General features: G+C 49.6%; 1 protein-coding gene and 1 long non-coding RNA gene across 3 annotated transcripts in view; one reads left to right on the forward strand and one right to left on the reverse strand.

The window, feature by feature from the left end:
* Positions 1-19,400, forward strand: part of LOC134561433 (uncharacterized) — a 27,302-nt gene continuing 7,902 nt past the window's right edge. The window contains exons 1-3 of one of the 2 annotated variants that reach the window (XR_010082913.1): positions 1-90; positions 15,203-15,585; positions 15,689-16,058. This is a non-coding gene — a long non-coding RNA (uncharacterized LOC134561433). Of the gene's footprint in view, positions 91-15,202; positions 15,586-15,688; positions 18,530-19,400 lie in introns of those variants that run through there. The other variant, XR_010082912.1, reaches the window with a different exon arrangement.
* Positions 27-18,720, reverse strand: PTPN22 (protein tyrosine phosphatase non-receptor type 22). The gene is made up of 21 exons (XM_063418423.1): positions 18,523-18,720; positions 15,583-15,691; positions 14,717-14,793; positions 13,637-13,732; positions 13,212-13,250; positions 12,728-12,799; positions 12,591-12,650; positions 12,063-12,205; positions 11,193-11,259; positions 9,816-9,893; positions 9,187-9,279; positions 7,758-7,834; positions 6,222-6,958; positions 5,057-5,143; positions 4,793-4,923; positions 4,067-4,094; positions 3,626-3,706; positions 3,228-3,331; positions 2,521-2,551; positions 1,729-1,806; positions 27-1,422 (listed from the first exon to the last, which is right to left on the reverse strand). The coding sequence occupies exons 1-21, from the start codon at positions 18,718-18,720 to the stop codon at positions 1,358-1,360; spliced, it is 2,451 nt and encodes an 816-aa protein (XP_063274493.1). The 3' UTR covers positions 27-1,357.

Here is a 19,400-nt window from a genome sequence, read left to right on the forward strand (position 1 = left end):
GGGGGCGCGTGCGCGCGGCGTGGGTCACGTGGGCCGGCGGGGGCAGGGCGGGAAAGCGCTGAGGGAGAGCGGACCAGGGAGTGGGAAGAGGTAAAAAACTTTTATTTTAATGGCGTTTATCGCTTGTTCTAAAGTGCTTCATCCATTAAACACCGACTGTGAGGTGCTGCGGAGGTTTTCCCCGTGAGGGAGATGATGTGGAGGTGTTGGAGCGAGTCTAAGGAGGCCATCCCTACCCATGGCAGCGGGATGGAACAAAATTATTGAGTCACAGAATGTTAAGGGTTGGGAGGAACTTTAAATTCTCATTTCACCCCCTGTCATGGGCTGAGGCACTTTTCACTACACCAGGTTAGTCCAGACCCTGTCCAGCCTGAGAGAAACAGAAATATAATTTGGGTAACGGCTTTCATTGTTTTCTGCTGTTAAGAAAACCTGTGACTAGAGTAAAAAAAAAGACAATATTGGCTGTTCCCCCAACTTGAAACCAGCTGAGTTTTCCATTCCAGAAGTGGTCAGCAGATTCTTCTTGACCAAATTCCCCAAATCCCACCTTGGTTGGTGGAATCTGGTGAGGAATCTGGCAAGAAATCTTGTCTTCCCTGTTCCCACCTGAAATTCTGTGCTGGAGAATCACAAATCCTTAAAAACAGAATGGTTTTAAAAATACAACAACATTGTGCTTGCTGTCGTGGTGTTTTGGGAATTTTTTTTTCCCACATAGAAGAGCAGCCAGGTCAGCCAATTGTGCAGTCCAGTTACACCGGTTTAGTTTCTATGGGATCAGTCACCCTCTCGAGTCTTACTGCCCCAAAATCCAGACAAATGCTCTGATTCACTCAGATGGGGGGAAAAACCAAAAGCTTATATTATTTCTAAAATTTGGGATGCTAATTCCCGCTTAGTCCAAGCAATGTAAACATTTCAGTGCCTTTGATTACAGAAGATCTGGAAATGTGAGGGAGGGTCTTGATCCACCTCACTCTGCTCCCTTGGCTTTCCAGATCATTCCATAGTCTTCACTGGGTCCCATCATCAGTTTATGCTCAAATCCATCCTTTTGAAGTGATTACATTCCAAAACACGACAAAAGTATGTCCCTCTTTAGGAAAAATCTTGCATTCCAAGGTTTACCTTCCATCCCATTGTGAATTAACTGAAAGCTGCTGGTACTTTTACATTCTTGACTTTAAAACTCCAGATTTAAATTCAGTGAATGTGCAAGTAGTGCCTGAGCTGCCAATACCGTGTAACAGCTTTGGATGTGTTTATTTTGGTGGAAGCTTCACTGGGATGGGCTTTCCAAGTATTTCAGAGTGACTTCACAAATCTGCAACGCCAAGTCTGTAGAATACATCTAAATATTCCATGCTGGGGGTGGATTTCTTGGTCCTTTAGGTTTTGAAAATCGATTTGCAAAGCCTAGGAAGAAACCATATATCTTTAAATGCAACAAATTCTGTATGTTCCAGATGCTGGTTATATAATCCCTTAAAATACCACAGGAATTGAAAATACTTGTAATTTCAGATCTTTCCCAAGCTTTAAGATATGACTGAAAAGCAACATCCTGTAGTTGCAAATAAAGTTGTAAATGTGTAAAAACTAAATATGTAAAACCCAATGAGCATTATTTGAAATATTTGTAGTTTGTAAGTGTTTCTGCCTGGCATTTAGACTTCCAAGAACCAGGTTCTTCCTACTAAAAACATGAAGAGGAAAACATACCAAAGTTAAGGAAAGACCTTGAAGAGTTTGTCGGGGCAGGTTCTGATGATTTCATCAGTGAAGATGGACTGCAGATGCCTAGAAATAAAAAATGAGGCTGGAGCAGTTGGTCACTGGAAATTCCAGAGCTGAAATTGTAGAATCATGGAATTCTTTAGGCTGGAAAAGGCCACTAAGATCATCAAGTCCAACATCAAACCAGCACCAAACCCTGTCCAACCTGGCCTTGGGCACTGCCAGGGATGCAGGGGCAGCCACAGCTGCTCTGGGCACCCTGTGCCAGGGCCTGCCCACCCTCACAGGGGAGAATTCCTGCCTTAATTTGTGCAATCCCATCTTTACAGGGAGTGCATTTACTACTGCAGCAATATCTGCTGAGATAATGTTTGCTCACAAGTACTTTAAACCCTTTTTAGCAGTCCTGTTTTCAAAATGAGCATTGTAATTTTTGATCAGTGGGATTCTAGTAAGAAATTCCTTATTTATGCTCCGAATAGCCTGGTTGGAATCTAGGCAGAGGCTCACATTCTCCCAGGGTCCTGCAACACAGGTTTGAATGCCCTGAAGGATTTGATATTTTGTCCCCAAAGGGCAGCACAGCATCCTTGTGACACTCCTAGAACAGCCAGAGCTCTCCAGGTGAGAAAGTGCTCAGCTATCACAGCTCTGTGTGTCCTGCTCCAAAGTGCAGGGAATTTCACACTGCAGAAGTTCAGGTTCTTGGGATTTCTGTCCCACACATTTAAATACTTGCTTAAATCCGTTGGGAAGACGTTAGCCTGAAAGACTTACTTTTTTTCACATTTTTCAATATTTTCAAGCTCTGCAAAAAAAAAAAAAGAAAAAGGAAAAAGGCTAGTTGGAAAAAAGTGTGAAGCAGTGGATCAGCTGCTGTGGTAAAGGGAATTTGCTGGTAAATGCACATGTATAAAAACACTGATAAATATACATGTATAAATAGATCAGCTACTGTGGGAATTCACTGATAAATGTAAAAGTATCTCATTTCATAAAAAGCAAACTTTGTGCCACTCTCTTTGGCTTTTTCCTTGTCATCCCACATGCCTCCAGTTTGTATTTTTTTGCTGTTTTCCTCAAGTGCTTTTCTGTTCCACCATAAAAACCCCAAGTACAATCTCACGAGGATAATTAACAGGAGGCTCAGCAAGAGGAGGCTGGTGGTGGTTCTGTCCTTGTAGGACAGACTCAGACTGCACTGGAGCAACTTTTTCCCAGAGGGACTGGCACTCCAGGTGGGTGGAGTGCCAAGGCACAGCCACTGGCAGGGACAGGGCTGGGTTACCCTGTTCCCAGAGCAGACAGCGTGGGGGTTTGCAGTTCTACCCCAGAATATTTTTATTACTCTTCTTTTCTTGCCCTAAACACGAGAGCTCTCAAAGCAGGCCCTGTTCCCCCAGTGACCAGTGAGAGAGCAGCACCAGCTGTGCCAGAGCTCTTCTCTCTCCCTCTATGGTTCCCACACCTTTTGTTTCTTTTACCTTGCTCCTCCTGAAGCATTTCATGAGTTCTTTGGATGATGTTTCTGAGCTCTTGTTATCCAAACCTGCAGGACTTGAGGAATTTCTTGCAGCAGGCTGCAGACCTGGGAACATACATCATATGTGTATTTTCAGTGGTCATTCACAAATCCTCCTGCTTTTTTCCAAGTGCTTTGTTGTTGCTTTTCATCTCCTCTACTGCAACACTTCTAGATTTTTTTCTGCAGTTTCCCTACTTGTGTTTATTTTTGTTGTATATGCTGAGCTCTCCTGCAGGGAAGTGCTGAAGCACTACCTGGTAATTCTTTGAACAAGTGGGCCACGCTCTCAAAAACCTCCAGGTTTAGGTGTGAGTGTAAAACCTCAGTTACATCCTGAGAAAAGAGCTCAGCACTTACTTGCTGCCTCAGCAAGAACAAACGACTCCGGGGTTCTTTCAGGAAGCGGAGGAGGAGAATTAGAGCGATCCTGGCTTGTCTCTGAGAAAGCAAAGATAAAAGAGTTGGATACCTAGCTTTAAAATAAAATAGATATGTATATATTAGAAGCAGCCAGCCTATCTCAGTTGTCTCAAAGGAAACACAACATGCAGACAAAGAGGGGGCTGCAAGGAACATCCTCATGTAAAGGATAAGGCAGGAGCTGATTAGGAAATATAACCACCAGTTTACTTGATTACAGAACTGTCTAGTTCTGGTTAGAGCTATGTAGTTGCAGAACTATTTAGCAACAATTTCTGTTGCACTGGGCACAGATCCTAAACACATTTGCTAAACAAAGCAGTTTCAGCAAAAAAGCAGGTCTTAATTCCAAAGATTATCCAAGAGTTAAACTTATACCTGTTCGTGGGCTCCAAAGCTTCACACTCTGGAAACAAAAAACAAGGCAGGTATTTAAAATTCTCACATCCAAATGTTGTTTTCTTGCACACAAGGCAGCCAGAGAAGACGAGGAAAGGATGTGATGTGCAAACACCCTCCCACATACACCTCCACGCTCATGTAAAGGAAGACAGACTTGTGCCTCATTTTTCCACTTCAAGAGCTGTCACTCAGCTATGGGATGATCAAGAGATGCCTAAATTTTTATCAGGTCCTGTTGGTTCCACAGGACTGTGTGAAGCTCAGCAGAACACTAATGTCCTGTCTTAATTATGCTTCTCTAAATGAGGGACAATATGTTTATTATCCTGTACTGGTCTTAGAATCCCAAAAAATAATCTTTAAAGTAGATTTTGATAAGAGGGGCTGGACTGAAGCCACATCTTCATTCCAATCCTGAGCCCTGAAATCCCTGGAAGTGTTAAAAGCCAGGTTGGACAGGGAGCCACCTGGTCTAGTGGAAGGTGTCCCTGCCCATGGCAGGGGGGTGGAATGGGATTATTTTAAAAGATTATCTTAATTATTTCCACTTCCAACCCAAACTATTCCGTGATTCTGTGATTCTATTAAATAATTTATGACAAGTACAAAGTGCCAAAACTAGTCTTTCTCACAGAAGGAAACATGGCAAGAAGATTGGCATAGGAATCGTGCTGAAAAAGAGGTAAAAAGCCACTGAGTTACCTTACATGGTCTCAGTCTCACAGGGTCAGGAAACCCCTTTGAGTGAGACTCGCCACTCCACTCCCAGGAGGTTCCAATATTTGGATTTCTGTCTGGAAGCTGGAAATCCGAAGCGGCCTCAGGAAATTGTCCTAGAAGCAGTTGAACACCAGAGAGATCATTCCTCATCCCAGGCACTGCCAGAGGCTGCACAACCACCCCGGTGTTGGATGAGCCCTCAGTGCTGCTCAGAGCCACTTTAATTTAATGTTGTTAATCACTCACCCGGCTCGCTGGCCACAATGAAGGACTCGGGGGTGCGCTGGGGCAGGGGTGGAGGAGCATCATCATCATCAGGCTGTGGCAGGGGGGCTGGTTGGGGAGACACAGGTTACTGGTGTGGCAAGACACGAGGGGCACCACAGACCTGTGCAGGGGAGGGGGCTGCTCCTGCCCTGCCACGCACCAGAGATTGAGGTTAAACAGCTCTAAATTGTGGTTAAACATCCAAATAACTCCCAGCACCAATTGCACAAGGAAAATGAGCATAAGCCAGCACAGAGCCAGGCACACAGCTGGTGGCTCTGCTGCTGCTTGGCTTGGGCTGCAACTCCCAGGACTTCCCAAGGGCACTGGAACAACAAGCATGTCTGTGTGACACTGAATGCTGAGGGGCCTGGGCAGGACTGAGTGGAGCAAGTGCCAAAGCTGTGAACAGTAGGAAATGTCCGATTGGACCAGGACTAACCAGAACAAATATTCCAGATAAACAAGGTACAGAACCAGAACAATATATTCCAATAACCAGAACCAGAATAATTCCACCTTCCTCATATGACAGGTGATGGATTTAAGGCTACAGATCTGGGCAAAACACTTGTGTTGAATCATGGAATCATAGAATGGTTGGGGTTGGAAGGGACCTTAAATACCCTTTAGATCCAACATCCCCACCATGGGCATGGGTGTCACCCAGGTTGCTCAGGACCCCTGAAATCCTGGATCTCTCAGCCTCGGTGAGATTTTAGTGTCTCTCTCATGACACTGCAGCAAAGAGTGGGGCTTGACCTGAAAACTAGATCCTCAGAGAAAACCATTTCTGAGAGCTTTCTGAATGCTTTTTGGAGTACCTTGGTGTAAGAACTGGTCAGCACCATCCCTGCCTCCCTGTGAGAGCTGTTCTGAGGTGACACAGTGGTTCAGAGCAGCTGTGTAATGCAAACACCAAAATTACACTGCTCTAAAAATGTTTATGGGGAAAAAAATCCAGGCAGGTTGATAAGAGTGTGGGGATGAAAGCAGCTGCTCCCTCAGCTCCCATGAGAGCCCAGTCCTGGGGAGCAGCTACAGCCCTGCCTGGACACAGATGACCACACTGACCACTCCCTCCAGCATGCCCAAGTCCAGAGTGACCTGGTCCCACGTGTCCCCTTGTCCCAGCAGCACTTACCCGAGGGGAAGGTCCTGTCCTGGTTGAGGGGAGCGTGCTGGGATGTTGGGGAGCTGGCGGTGGTGGGCTGTAGCGGGGCACTGGCTGAGCATGAAGGGAGGAGCTCATCCTGCCCCTCCAGAAAGGGAAATGCGGGGGACACGGGGGACACGGGCTCATCTGGAGAGAGTGATGAGAAGTAGGGGTCTTCTGCTGAGCACAGGTAGGAGTGAGAGCATTGCCCCCGGTTCCTCTGGCCTGGGGAGCCATCTGCTGCTCGTCTGGAGGGGTTCAGGTCCACAGGGCAAAATCCATCCTGGAAGCTCGAGTGGCCGGCTGTTGGCCACTGTGGATTCCAGACAGGCTTGGCACCCCCTGCGTCCCATCCCCAGCTTTCTCCCTGCTGCCCCAGCGCCAGAGGGGTCGATGCAGTCCATGCCAGAGGTGCTCTGCCACCAGGCCCCCTCCTGCCTGCTCCCTTTGTGTCCAGCTCCAGCTCCCAGCTGCGGCGTTTCTGAGAGGCGTCCCCAGCGCCCCAGGGCTCGCCAGCAGCTGCCTTCCTGCAGCTGATGAAGTTCAGAGCACCGAAGGAGATGGCTTGTCTGATGGGGGGCACTCCCCGGGTAGGGCTGTGCTGTGCTCCTGGGGCACACAGAGCGGGCAGGGACGTTTTGCTCTGCGCCACCGGAGGGAGATGTTGGTGCCCGTGCTGCTTTTGAGGGAGATGTTGGTGTGGAGCATGCTCCTCTCGCTCTGAGCTGCAATAAAAGCACAATAAAGTGGTGTGGAGTCAAAGCCATGGAGGGCTCAGAAAATGTTAGTGCTAGCAGAGCCCACAGCGCTGCTCCCAGGAGCAATTCTCCCAGGAATGCAGAGCCCAGCCCAGCCTCAAGCAAGGAGCACAGGGAGGGACTGTCCTCCATTTCAACACCATTGAATGGTGAACAGAGGAGGCCCCTTTATGTCAGCAAACTGAACCAAAAAGCAAAATTATTTACAGAAAACAGACACTGCAATCCCTCATGTGTCCACAGAGAGATCCCACCAGCCGCTGTGCCCATGAGACTTTTTTATACTGGTTTGTACTGTTTTCAGTTCTATGTGAAACACTGGTTGATACAAAGCAGAAGGGGACAGATAATGGCACTCAGGGAAGAGGCTGAGACACATCAGTGAGAAGAGCAGGAATTATTAGGAAATTAGGAAAAGTTTCTTCTCTGAGGGGGTGATCAGGCATTGCAACAGACTGGCCAGGATGGAAACACTGTCTGTGGAAGTGTTCAAAAAACATGTAGATGTGGCACTTGGGGAAATGGCTTAGTGTTGGACCTGGCAGTGTTGGGTTAATGGTAGTGCTCAGGGGTCTTAGGAGACTTTTCCAACCTTTATGATTCTATGAATTATGTTAGGAACAAAGATGAGAGTCAAAGTGGGACTCAAGGGAGGCAGCAGATCCTGAGAGCCAAAGTGTTCCAAAGCACACATCTAAAAGTTCATCTCTCTGAAGTCGTGTAGGTGACTGCAAATACCAACCAGGGTACTCGTGCTGAGCCTTACCAGGTGAGCAAACTCAGGCCATAAATGTCTTCCACTGGAGTCAGGACCGGCTTGGCCACAGGATGCCCTACTCCTTCCTAGGGAAAGGAAAAGTTTGCAAACAAGAGTGAGGAGGCAGAATGCAAAGAACACCCAACGTGCTGCTTCAGGAGCTGGGATTTTTGCCAAATACTTCTAATTACTAAAGCACTTGGGAAATGACACCAAGGTGCAGCTGGAAACTGCAGACAGAACTTCCTGAAGAGCAACTCCTGACAGCACCTTTCTGAAATGCGAGTACAGTGAGCCCTACAACCAGACAGCAGTGCCAAACGGTGGCAGGCAGCCTGTGCAGACACTCTGCCTTCAGGAGCCCACACCGGGCAAGCTGGGTGCTGGTTTTGTTCGTGACACCTGCTCGTGGCCGTCCCCGTGCTCTGCATGGTGTCCTCAGGACCAAGGAGGTTTAGGGGGGCGAGAGGTTTGGGCAAGAGCCACTAAACCACATCCTGACTAGAAACGTCCTCTGCATTTTGTATCAACCAGCCCTGTGTGACCTTTGCTCACAGACTGTCCTTAACCAGTACAAAAAGACTTTTTCCAGTGTTTTTGTCACTCAGCTCTGGCTTGATCCTGCAAATCCTGTGGCAAAACTGAGGCGAGATTCCCATTGTGGGATCCTCTTCCCAATTCCTTAGGTAAAAGTTTCTGGCAGAATGAGCTCACTGTGACCTTCCAGGCTTTGCTGTGATGCATTTACGTTCCTGGATTTGATCCAGTGAGGCTTATGCCAGCAGTCACAGAACAGCCAGAGCAAACAAAACCTCAACCAGAGACGTTCTGGCTATTCCTGTTAATATGCAACTTCACACCAAGACCACATTTCTTTTCCTCAGAAGTGTAACAGATTTGTGAGACTTTGCCATGTTTTGTCACAAGCTATTTCCCCCTGTGCCCTCCCGCAGACAGGCTGTAGTGCTGATTCCCTCACTAGCACACATGAGGTAACGCTTTCAGCCTCACTGCCTTGTGATCCCAAACTTCCCAACCTGAACCTTCCCAACCTGGACCTTCCCTGGTCTGAAAATCCCTCGGCTGCTTGCAAACATTCCATGAAGACAAGCTTCACTGGCACATCCCCATGGAAATCAGTCACTCCTGTAGAAAATTTGTGCTGTTCTATTCACTCATGACATTAAACAATCATAAAAATATATAGAAAATAGGAAATGGTTTTGAGACTGAAGCAAATCTAGGTCTTCTTTGTGATAAGCATTGCACATTCAGGGGAAGAGTTGGATTCTCATGGGTTAATGTCAAAAGAGACTCAATTTGGGTATTAAGGAGAGCAGAAAATATGGGAATTCATCCCAGGTCTGCAGCAGGAATTGAGGTTAGAGCTGGAATGCCCAGGCTGCAACAGGCAGGGTGTTTGTCCTGGGACTTTTACCTGTGAAGCAGCAGAATCTGTCTGGGCATCGAGTGCTTGAATCTGCCTTTTGAAGAGCTCAATCACTGCATCGTAAACCAGCTCATACTGCTCCTGCATTCCAGACAGACAAAAAATGTGACAGCCAGCACTGGTGGGACCTGTCAATGGCCACCTCTCTCAAGCAAGCATCACCCCAGACAGAAGCTGCTTTCCTGTCCGTTGGCAGGGTTTGAATTCTGAGAAGAGGCAGAAGCCACAGCTCTCACAGGGTTCACACTGAAGCATTTGGGGGGTTTTTGGGTGTGCAAACAATTCTGTTCTGCATTGAGCTTCCTCTTCAGTCTGTTGCAGCTGAGAAAAGTTCCCACTTTATTGCCTGGACAGTCCCTGGTTTCACAGCGAGAGCGTTCGATAAACCACGCTGTGAGCACCGGCCCAGCTGTCCACAAGGAAACGTTCAGCCACCAAATTAATTAATTAATTGATTGATTGATTGATTAATTTCTGTTCAGAAAAGGAACTTTGCACAACAGCTCCACACCCCAGCTCCCACCAGCACCACAGCTCTGGGTCTCCCTGCTGTGAACCCTCCCGGGGAAAAGGTGAGGTCCCTGCTTGGACCAGCTGGTGACGTTCCCCAAACACACCTTGGTCTGCACGATGCAAGGTCTCTGTGTGCGCATTTCCTGCACCAGACTGAAAACACTGAAGTTCACTGGAACAATCTGGCAAGAAAGAGAAAAGGCAAAATGGTTTTAAACTAAACGGGGAGAGATTTAGATTTAATATTGCGAAGGAATTCTTCCCTGTGAGGGTGGGGAGGCCCTAGCACAGGATGAAGAGAATCTGTGGCTGCCCCATCCCTGGAAGTGTCTAAGGCCAGGTTGGACAGGAGCACCCTGAGATAGTGGAAGGTGTCCCTGCCCATGGCAGGGAGCTGGAAAGAGAGGATTTTAAAGATCCTTCCATCCCAAATCTTTCCATGATTCCTATGATTTTTGTGATAAAAAAATACAGACAGGTCTAATTCCGTACAGCTTCCAAGTCATGATGCAGTTCAGAGCACTGTCTGAAATCCAGGCCTGCTGCTGCAATAATTTTTAACAAAGGGCCTGCTTAAAGTACTATTTTATTCATTACAAACCATCCTCCTCCCTCCTGTCTCACACTCCACACAAAATACACTTTTTATGACAGCTGTGGGCAGCACGAAGGACGTGACACTGATTTCCCAGTTGGATGGGTTCAGGGAGCTGTAGAACAGAAGACAGCAGGCTCTCCTCTGAGTCCCAGCACCTGCCCTGGGGCCAGGGATTACTGTCTGCACCATTACTGGAGAGTCAGAGTAAAGCAAGGGGTGGTTTGGAAACACTGAATATCTGATGTGTGAGTGCAGAGAGAAGAATGTAGACAGGAAAGATGTATTGAAGAGTGAAGGTCAGCACAGGGCCCTGTGCTGTGAGCTGAAGGCCTGGCCAGAGGGAGCAGTGGAGGGGGGATTCTGCCCCACTGGTGTGATGCTGTCAGTGCCTAAAGAGAGAGGAGTGGCACAAACTGGGAATGGGGAGTCAGCACTTCAGCCACTGCTGTTCTCCTGTCAGGCCATGGGGAGATCCCATCCACCTGAAATCCACCTGAATGCAGTCAGAGGGGGTGAAAGGCAGAGGGAAGGCTGGGGAGGGACAGAGAGGGGAGGGGAGGGGAGGGGAGGGGAGGGGAGGGGAGGGGAAGGGAAGGGAAGGGAAGGGAAGGGAAGGGAAGGGAAGGGAAGGGAAGGGAAGGGAAGGGAAGGGAAGGGAAGGGAAGGGAAGGGAAGGGAAGGGAAGGGAAGGGAAGGGAAGGGAAGGGAAGGGAAGGGAAGGGAAGGGAAGGGAAGGGAAGGGAAGGGAAGGGAAGGGAAGGGAAGGGAAGGGAAGGGAAGGGAAGGGAAGGGAAGGGAAGGGAAGGGAAGGGAAGGGAAGGGAAGGGAAGGGAAGGGAAGGGAAGGGAAGGGAAGGGAAGGGAAGGGAGAGGCTGCCACTCACCCCATCCTTCAGCAGCTTCTGGGTGTAGTCGATGGCGCAGATGACGCCGGTTCTGCCGCAGCCAGCACTGCAATGACAGCCACAGGGCACGGGGTGGGCAGGCTGTGCTTTCTGACAGGGATGTTTGGAGGAGGCCCACAGCCACCTGTGGCCCTGCCGTCCCACACACATCCTGCAGACCTGCAGGCTGCTGCAGCTTCAGCCCATGCAGGGCTCTGCTGCACAGGGTTGGGAGGCACAGCTCGTGTCCTGAGAACAGCTCTCAGCCCACCTGGGCTGACCAGCCACACGTGGACATGCCCAGAGGTGGTGGTTTCTGACCCAGACATCCTCACTCTGTCCAGCTCCCCCACAGGAGGGTGTAGCCAGCTGGGTGTTGGTCTCTTCTCCCAACTAACAAGGGACAGGACAAGAGGAAATGGCCTCAGGTTGCCCCCGGGGAGGTTTAGATTGCATATTAGGGAAAATTTCTGCACCAAAAACATTGTCAAGCACTGGCACAGGCTGCCCAGGGCAGTGGTGAAGTCCCCATTGAAAATACACGTAGATGTGGCATTTGAGGACATAGTTCAGTGGTATTTGAGGACATAGTTCAGTGGTGGCCTTGCTGGGTGAATGGTTGGACTGGACCATCTTAAGGGACTTTTCCAGCCTAAACAATTCCATGGCTGTGTGATTCTATTGCTGGCCTGCTGCTGCCTCCTTCCCTGCCCCTGGCCATGTTGGCTGTCCTCTTTTGCCTTAGGGCTCCCTACAAGAGCAGCTTGGCTATGGCTTTGGCCAGCTCCCTGCCCTGTGACCCCTGTGGACACGGGAGCACGGGGCTCTGGGGGCCAGCAGCTCTTCCCTGTGGGCAGCCAGGTCACCCACCTGCAGTGGATGCAGACAGGGACCCTGTCATCGGGCTGGTAGCAGCGAATGTCCCTGACGAGCTGCAGGATGGGCTCGATGGATGAGGGCACGTGGTGGTCCGGCCAGTTTTTGTAGTGGAAGTGGTAGATGGTGCGGGTTGCCTGCAGGAGAACAGCAGTGGCAGGGTCTGGGATGTCAGCAGGGCAAGGGGAGCTGGATTTGTGCTCCATCCCCAGCTCCCATCTGCACCAGCAGGCAAAGGGCAGAGCAGCAGTTTGCAGCTGGTTTTGCTGCAGGAGCTATTTTATGACATTCTTGGCCTCACTTACCCGGACTCTGATTTGCCATGACTGACAAACAGCTTCAGAGACTCAGGTCTGAGTTAATGAATTTTTTATTTCCTTTGTTCCCTCAACTACTGTCAAATCTAATTCAGCAGCCTGAGCAATGTAAAATTTTCTGCACAAAATGTACCACATTTTAATATATTATTTATATAACAAAGCCAGCCCAGGTGCATTTTCTGCCTTGACCTTTCCTCCTTACCTCGTTCAGGGTCACCTTTAAAGTTCTAATCACATACTCAGTCCTCTTCTCCTCAGCCTCCTGCAGGGAAAGAGGTCAGAGTCAGATTTTCCTTGGTGCCCCGGGGTGGGACAGGGTGCTGAGGTGGCTGCACTCACACAGGTGATGGAGAAAGGGCCACAGTGCAGGGGGGAGCCATCCACCTCCGCCCAGTACCGCTCACATTTCTTCTGTTGGGACAAGCAGGATGTGTTTGGTTATTCTCCACTGGCCCTTTTTCACTTTTCAGGAAAAAATTCACACTGGGAAGAGGATCAGCTCTTGCTGCTGTCCAGCTCCAGCCTCCCCTTCCTTGGAGCTGCCGCTGCTGGTTTTCCCTTTCCAGAGAGATTACCTATGCTACTGGAAATGCCTAAAGAATTTCATGGAATCAGATATTGGTTTGGTTGGAAGGAACCTTAAAGATCATCTCATTTCACCCGCTGCCACAGGCAGGGACGTCTCCCATGGGACCATTTGCAGCTGGAGACCCAAAACCCAGCTTATATCAAACAGAAACTGGCTGCCACAATGGGATTTAATAAAAATCTGCACCTCTCACCCTGCCCTGGCACTCAGGGCCATCTGTGACATGCTACTCACCTTCCCCATTTCAAACTCCATACAAGCCATGACCACGACCTGCAGGAAGAAGGTTAATTAGAAAAGTCTGAAGATGAGTTTCTTATCCAGGCAGAAAAATTAAACTCATCTCTTGTGGGTACTTATCAGTGATAAGGAAACTCTGTGGGCTGCCTTCCCCCTTCCCCAACTGCCAGACGAGTGACACTGGGACATCACCCACAGCCTGGCACAAGGACCTCAGACAGGGACAGCCACCAGCAGAGCCCTGCCCTGGCAGGAGAGAGGGGAGGCTGACGGGAGAGATGTGGGACACACACAACACCTGGAGTGAAACCCTGACACTACCAGGGGCTTACAAAGGACTTCTGGCCGCAAGAAGAACTCTTCTTAAAAAAAAAAAGGGACATATAAATTTTATATTTAAATATAAATCTGCACCTTACCAGGACTTCATACTCCCAAATCATCCTCCAAAAGTCAATGACAGTAGTGGGGAGAGGACCCTGGGTTGCAATGTACGCTCTTGGCCCATAGACACCCTGGAACATTCAAACCAGACATGGACATGTCTGTGCATAGTTCACCAGCACAAATAAAGCCATTCCTCTCTCTGATCTTACTTCTATCAGCAAGCCCATTAAGGATTCAGAAGGATTTTAATATAGTTGAATTTTGGGCACATACTTTAACTCAAACAGTGGTGTGCAAACCAAAGGCAGGACTAAGCTGGGGAGCTGGGATTGAGCTGAGATCTGCTCCCAGAGATCAGCACCAGTTCTTACAATGCCTCTGGGAGCTTGGAGGTGATGTGGCCACAGCTCTGTTGCTGATGGCCAGAGAATGAACTGTGATCCTGTTGGGAAGGTCTGTTCTTCTGCAGACAGGTTACACAGAGCCCTGGATGACTGGTCACTGTCATGGAGAATGAAGGGAACTTTCTATCATCTATCTATCTGTCTATCTATCTGTCTGTCTATCTATCTATCTATCTATCTATCTATCTATCTATCTATCTATCTATCATTTATCTATCATCAATCTATCTATCTATCTGCCAGTCAGAGAAGGGCTGTAGGCCCAGGACGATCCCAAAACTCGTGGAGCTGTGTCTGGAGCAATGTCCCACACTGATCTCCCCCCAGCAGCGGGTCCCAGGCATGCAGCACTGCAAGGCTTCCTGCCTCTGCACTGGTTCCAGCCCAGGTGACTCTGGCCACAGGCAGTTTTGCACCACTGTCACCCACCAAAGGCAGCAGCGGCGACAAGGAAGTTGGGGCTGTGAACCACAAACTGTTCCACCCCTGAGTGTGTCCCTTGCCCGGTAGCCCAATGCCTCTGTGCTGCACGGGGGGTTTCTGGAGGGCTCACTCATCTTCTTACATCAGTTATCCTTGAGCACAGCCCAGAAACTGCTGCAGAGCCCTTTGGTTCACCAGAGCCCCCGACCTGCTCCTCCTGGCACAACCCACTGAGATGGCACCACCAACACCTGTGCAGGACAAAATGCCACAAAAGAGGCAAACCTTGATGAAGTTGGCGTTGATGTAATGAGAATCTGTGTCCGAAGTAATCAGGGACAGCTTCACTCGGCTGTGGTCAACTGCAAAAGCAGGGGAAGAGTCAGTGTCTGTCCATGGTCACTGAGCCCTTGGAGGGCAGCACAAGGGCCTTTGGGGGAGCCTTCACGTCACAGAGCTCATCCAGGGCGGGTGGGTGGCTGTGCAAGCAGCTGATGTCCCTCCCACAGCCCTGCTGCCTACACACACAGGAGATGGACAAGAGCCTCTTGGAGACTGAGGGAGGTTTTAGGGGAGAGCTGCAGGTGCTGCCACTACCCCAGTGCAGCACTGATCCCCTCTGACCGTGCAGCAAGCCAGGCCCAAAACCACCTAACCACACTCCAGGCTCAAACCAGCTCTGTGGGGTTAGATACAAAGGTTTGAAAGCTGGGCTTGATCTTGGAGGCCTTTTCCAACCTTAATGACTTTGTGATTTACTTTCTTTGCCAGGTTGGAAAGAGACTCTGCTCTGACCCTTGGACAATGTTCTTTGGAGAGCACTGCACCAAGCCAAGACAAAGCACAGCAGGGTTTGGCTGTTGTCTGCTTTGTACATCACGGAGACATCGCTGTCCCAAAGCCACTGGATGCAGAGGGTTGCAGTGCTAACCAGAAAGTTTGCAAGGATGATCACTGAAGGATGTATTTGCTAGTGAATAGAAGTTCCTCTGTCTGTAGAAATATCACAGTCTGAACAGCAGGACTCAAAGCCAACAGACAGCAGTGAGATGCTCCCATACAACAACTGTGCAGGCAGGCACCACAGGGTGAGAACAAGAAAAGCAAGAAAAACTAAAGGCTGAGTAGAGCACATGCCATTTCCAACCTACAAGGTAAGATGTCCTTGTATCTGTTCTTCTTGAGGTTCTCTGGCTGCTCAGACGCTGCTGTAGGGTAGATTTTATCCGATCTGTACTTTGTTGACTGTCTCTTCAGCTTCTGTGATAAAAGAGTGGAACAAATTGCAGCAGACGTGCTACAGCCAGCGCGCTACTAGAGAGCACATGAAGGTCTTGAGGGGTCACACTGCTACCACAAAGCCAGGCTGGCACCATTAATTCTTTCCTGAGTGGCTTTGCTGAGAGCAAGAATAGAGACAGAACCACCTGAGAGCCCCAGCACAGGCTTGTGAAGAATGGAAAGTGTGTGCTGAGGCAGTGCCCACACGTCGGCTTGTGAAGCGACACAAAGCATCGCCCTCACAAGAGAGTGAGGCTCAGGGGAGCCACTCTCAGTACAAATGGCACCCAGATCAGAGGAGTGACAACATCAAAGAACCTTCAACAAATGACACCAGAAAAGACAGGTAACTCTATTGATTTTTCTCACTTTGGTAGAGATGTTCCTGTCTCTAGCTGGAAGCAGTGATGCTTAAGTCACTGAGGGAGCACAAGCAACTGGAGCAGAGTGGCTCCATGGACTGATGAAAGGGAAGGAGTCCTGGGACAGACCCTTGGGACTGCAAATCTCTCATCTCTTTCATTTTCAGGATAAAGCTGCAGCACTCACAGAGAGTTAAAGCATCTTTCTCCTGGCAAAGCATAGAATTTTATTTCACTGCCACCAACTTCTAAATAACACACACTATTTTTTACCGTCAGCTGCAGAAGCACCATTCTCACTGTATTTTTTCTTTCATATTTTTGTGTCCAGGTTGCTGGGTTTCAATATCAAACTGCAGTTTTAAAACACTAAATTCAGCAACAATAGATGTCAAATCTCAGAGATCTGATGGAATGAGTCAGGGGGGAGGTACAGGAGGCTCAGGACAGTCCATATGTCCAGTCTCTATTAATTAATAACATGGGGCAGACGCAATGGGATAGAAATTATGGGAGTAGGGTGGGTTTTGTAGCCACGGCCCTGTAACCTTCTGAGCAATTCTGGTGTTGGTCACATCCTCCCTCCTTCCAGTGCACCCCCAGCTTCCAGGGAAACCTTTCATGGAAGGGGCATCACTCCATACTAAAGCCAGTCTTCCCAGAGCCAAGGCCCTGACTCATCTGACTTCTCTGTCCCTGAATAATCTGACACAAAACCGCTTGGGAAATGTCTAGGTATGAAAAAGGAAATGGGAATCACAGAACCACGGAATATCCTGGGCTGGATGGGACCCACAGGAATCATTGAGTCTAACTCCTTGCACAGACATCCCAAAATCCCACCCTGTGTCTGAGAGCAGTGTCCAAACACTCCTGGAGCTCTGGCAGCCTCGAGGCTGCGGCCATTCCCTGGGGAGCCTGGGCAGTGTGCAGGTGTGAGACTGCACAGAGGGAAAAAAGGGGACTCTGACAAAATCCCTATCATTCATAGTTAACATCACCACAATCTGCACTTAAAATGCTTGGTCCCACAAGGAGAGGGCAGGAATTGGGGTGGAGGAATGGCACTGACTGTTTCTATCACGTTTGGAAACAGAAGCCAGCACAATGGACTGCTGAGGCCACTGTCTTGCAAAAGTGGCCACAAATCAGGTCACTCTGAGAAAACCTTATCCCATACAGGAAATGCAGCCATGACCATTTCCACCTGCCATTTTGATCAGAAGTTAATACATCAGGCTGCTGGAGCCAGCCTGAGCACCAGGGCTCAGAGCTCGCTGCCCCACACAGACACCCCGGCAGAGAGAGGGGAAACTCAGCAGGCTGTGACAGCACTTTGTTCCATGGAACAACAGACTGTCACTGCAGGCTCAGATTAATCACTTCCCTCCACCCCAGACACCTGGAAACCAAACACTCAGCTTTCCCCGAGTGTTTGAAGTGCCAGATTTTGCTGGTGCGACAGAGCAGGGCTGGAGCTTGTGGACACCCCTCAGTAACCCTGAGCCCACTGCCAGGGTCAACCCAGTGTTTGACACATCTCAGATCTCACAGAGGTACCAGTTTTACCCTTCTCCATGTCTGTGAAAGCTGGGCAATGTCACTGCTTCCAGAGCAGCCCAGACAGCCCGTCAGAGCCACCTGCCTCCAGCTGATACACCAAGAGCCACCTCCAGCCACCAGCCATAGCCATGAGATGGTGCATTGGCATCTGAGCCTCACCCCTGGCACCCAAACAAAAAAAAATTATCAGAGAGCTCACAAATTCAGTGCAGAGCACAGGGGGTGGCGGGAGCCATCAGCATTTTGTGCAGCTTTTGTCTTGAGGAAAAAGAAAACAGTTTCCAGGAGGGGCCAGGAGCACTGCTGGATGTAGAGCACAGAGATCCCAGATCTCAGAATGGTTTGGGTTGGAAGGGACCTTAGAGCTCATCTCATCCCACCCCTGCCATGGGCAGGGACACCTTCCACTGACCCAGGTTGCTCCAAGCCCTGTCCAACCTGGCCTTGGGCACTTCCAGGGATGGGGCACCCACAGCTGCCTTGGGCAGCCTGTGCTCTATAGAAACGAGGACAAGCTAAGTCCAGGTTCCTGGCAGGAACTCGTGTGCCACAGGTCTAACAGATTGCAATGGGGAGAAGGGGCAGAGGCTCCACATTCCTCCCTGTCCCCCCAGATCTGTTACCAGGCAAAGTGAAACCGTGTCCCCACAAGTGCATTCACCGAGCAGAAAACAGGAAGCACTCGGGTAATTAGTTAAAAAGCAAACAGTTCAAATGCAAACTATTAAATTCCTATCATGTCTTTACATTCCTCTCAGCCCAGTTCACTTCTGGGTGTCTGCTATAAAACGCCTAGAAAATCTCACTGTCACAGGTTTGAGAGGTGACCGAGCGATTCCCTGCGCAATGAGCCGAAACGCTGAGCCAAGCCTTGAGTGAACTCACCAAAAATTCCTCTGCAAACTCTCCTGGGCTGAGCTTCTTGCCTTGGGCCCTCTCCAGGTTCTGCAGCAGGATCCCCCTCTGGTCCATGGTGCCGGAGCTGGAGCGTGCCTGGCCTGGCCCTCCTGGGAAGGGACATGTCAAATGATCCGCAGCGGAAGGCACCGGCGGGGAGCGCTGCCTGTGGTTTTCTGACTTCATCACAGCCCCAAAGGAAATTAGTGCGTAGCAGATAATCCTGGTCAAACAGCACAACAGAACAGGCGGCACGGGGCCCTGGCAGCCTCTGTTCAAACCAGCCCCACCTGGCACGGGGTGGGCAGCACCCAGGACAAGGGTAGGGACAGGCTGGACACTGGTCCAAACCCCCCACCACCCCAATTCCTTCAGCACCCTGTCCAGCCATCACTGCCAGGGGCACCCGGAGGTCAGCTGTGGAGCATTCACATCACAAGGGGCTGTGCTTCACCAGAAAGGCTTCAAACCTGGAATGTGACTGGAAGAGTCCATAAAACAGCATGGAAAGGCCACAGTTTCCCTTCATGCTTTTAATGTAGAAAGAACAGTTTGTGTTGGGAGGGACCTTAAAGGTCATCTTAATGGGCAGGGACACCTTCCACTATCCCAGGTTGCTCCAAGCTCATCCAACCTGGCCTTGGACACTTTTCAGGGATGGAAGTTCTGGTCTGCTTTCCCCATTAGCTGTAAAATATTTCGAAGGAATCCTTCAGGCAGATGCTGACACCCAAACGAGTGTTACTGCCCTGGACTGTGTGACTTCCAGAGAAAAACCATCCACGTGCTCCAGGTCAACTCTTCCAGCCACCATTCCCCACATCTCATGGCTTTTGCCAAAAGAGAGAGTCACATCTGACTCCAGC

Source organism: Prinia subflava, chromosome 23, assembly GCF_021018805.1.
Source record: "Prinia subflava isolate CZ2003 ecotype Zambia chromosome 23, Cam_Psub_1.2, whole genome shotgun sequence".
In the NCBI taxonomy this organism is placed as follows: domain Eukaryota; kingdom Metazoa; phylum Chordata; class Aves; order Passeriformes; family Cisticolidae; genus Prinia; species Prinia subflava.

Bases quoted from the DNA above. Each gene is read 5' to 3' on its own strand.
- PTPN22 (XM_063418423.1), bottom strand. From the start codon at position 18,720: ATGAAGTCAGAAAACCACAGGCAGCGCTCCCCGCCGGTGCCTTCCGCT. The intron at 15,692-18,522 runs GTGAGTTCACTC...CTTTTATCACAG, and splicing joins AGTTTGCAGAGGAATTTTTG to AAGCTGAAGAGACAGTCAAC. The intron at 3,332-3,625 runs GTAAGTGCTGAG...GTATGTTCCCAG, and splicing joins TGTTCTTGCTGAGGCAGCAA to GTCTGCAGCCTGCTGCAAGA.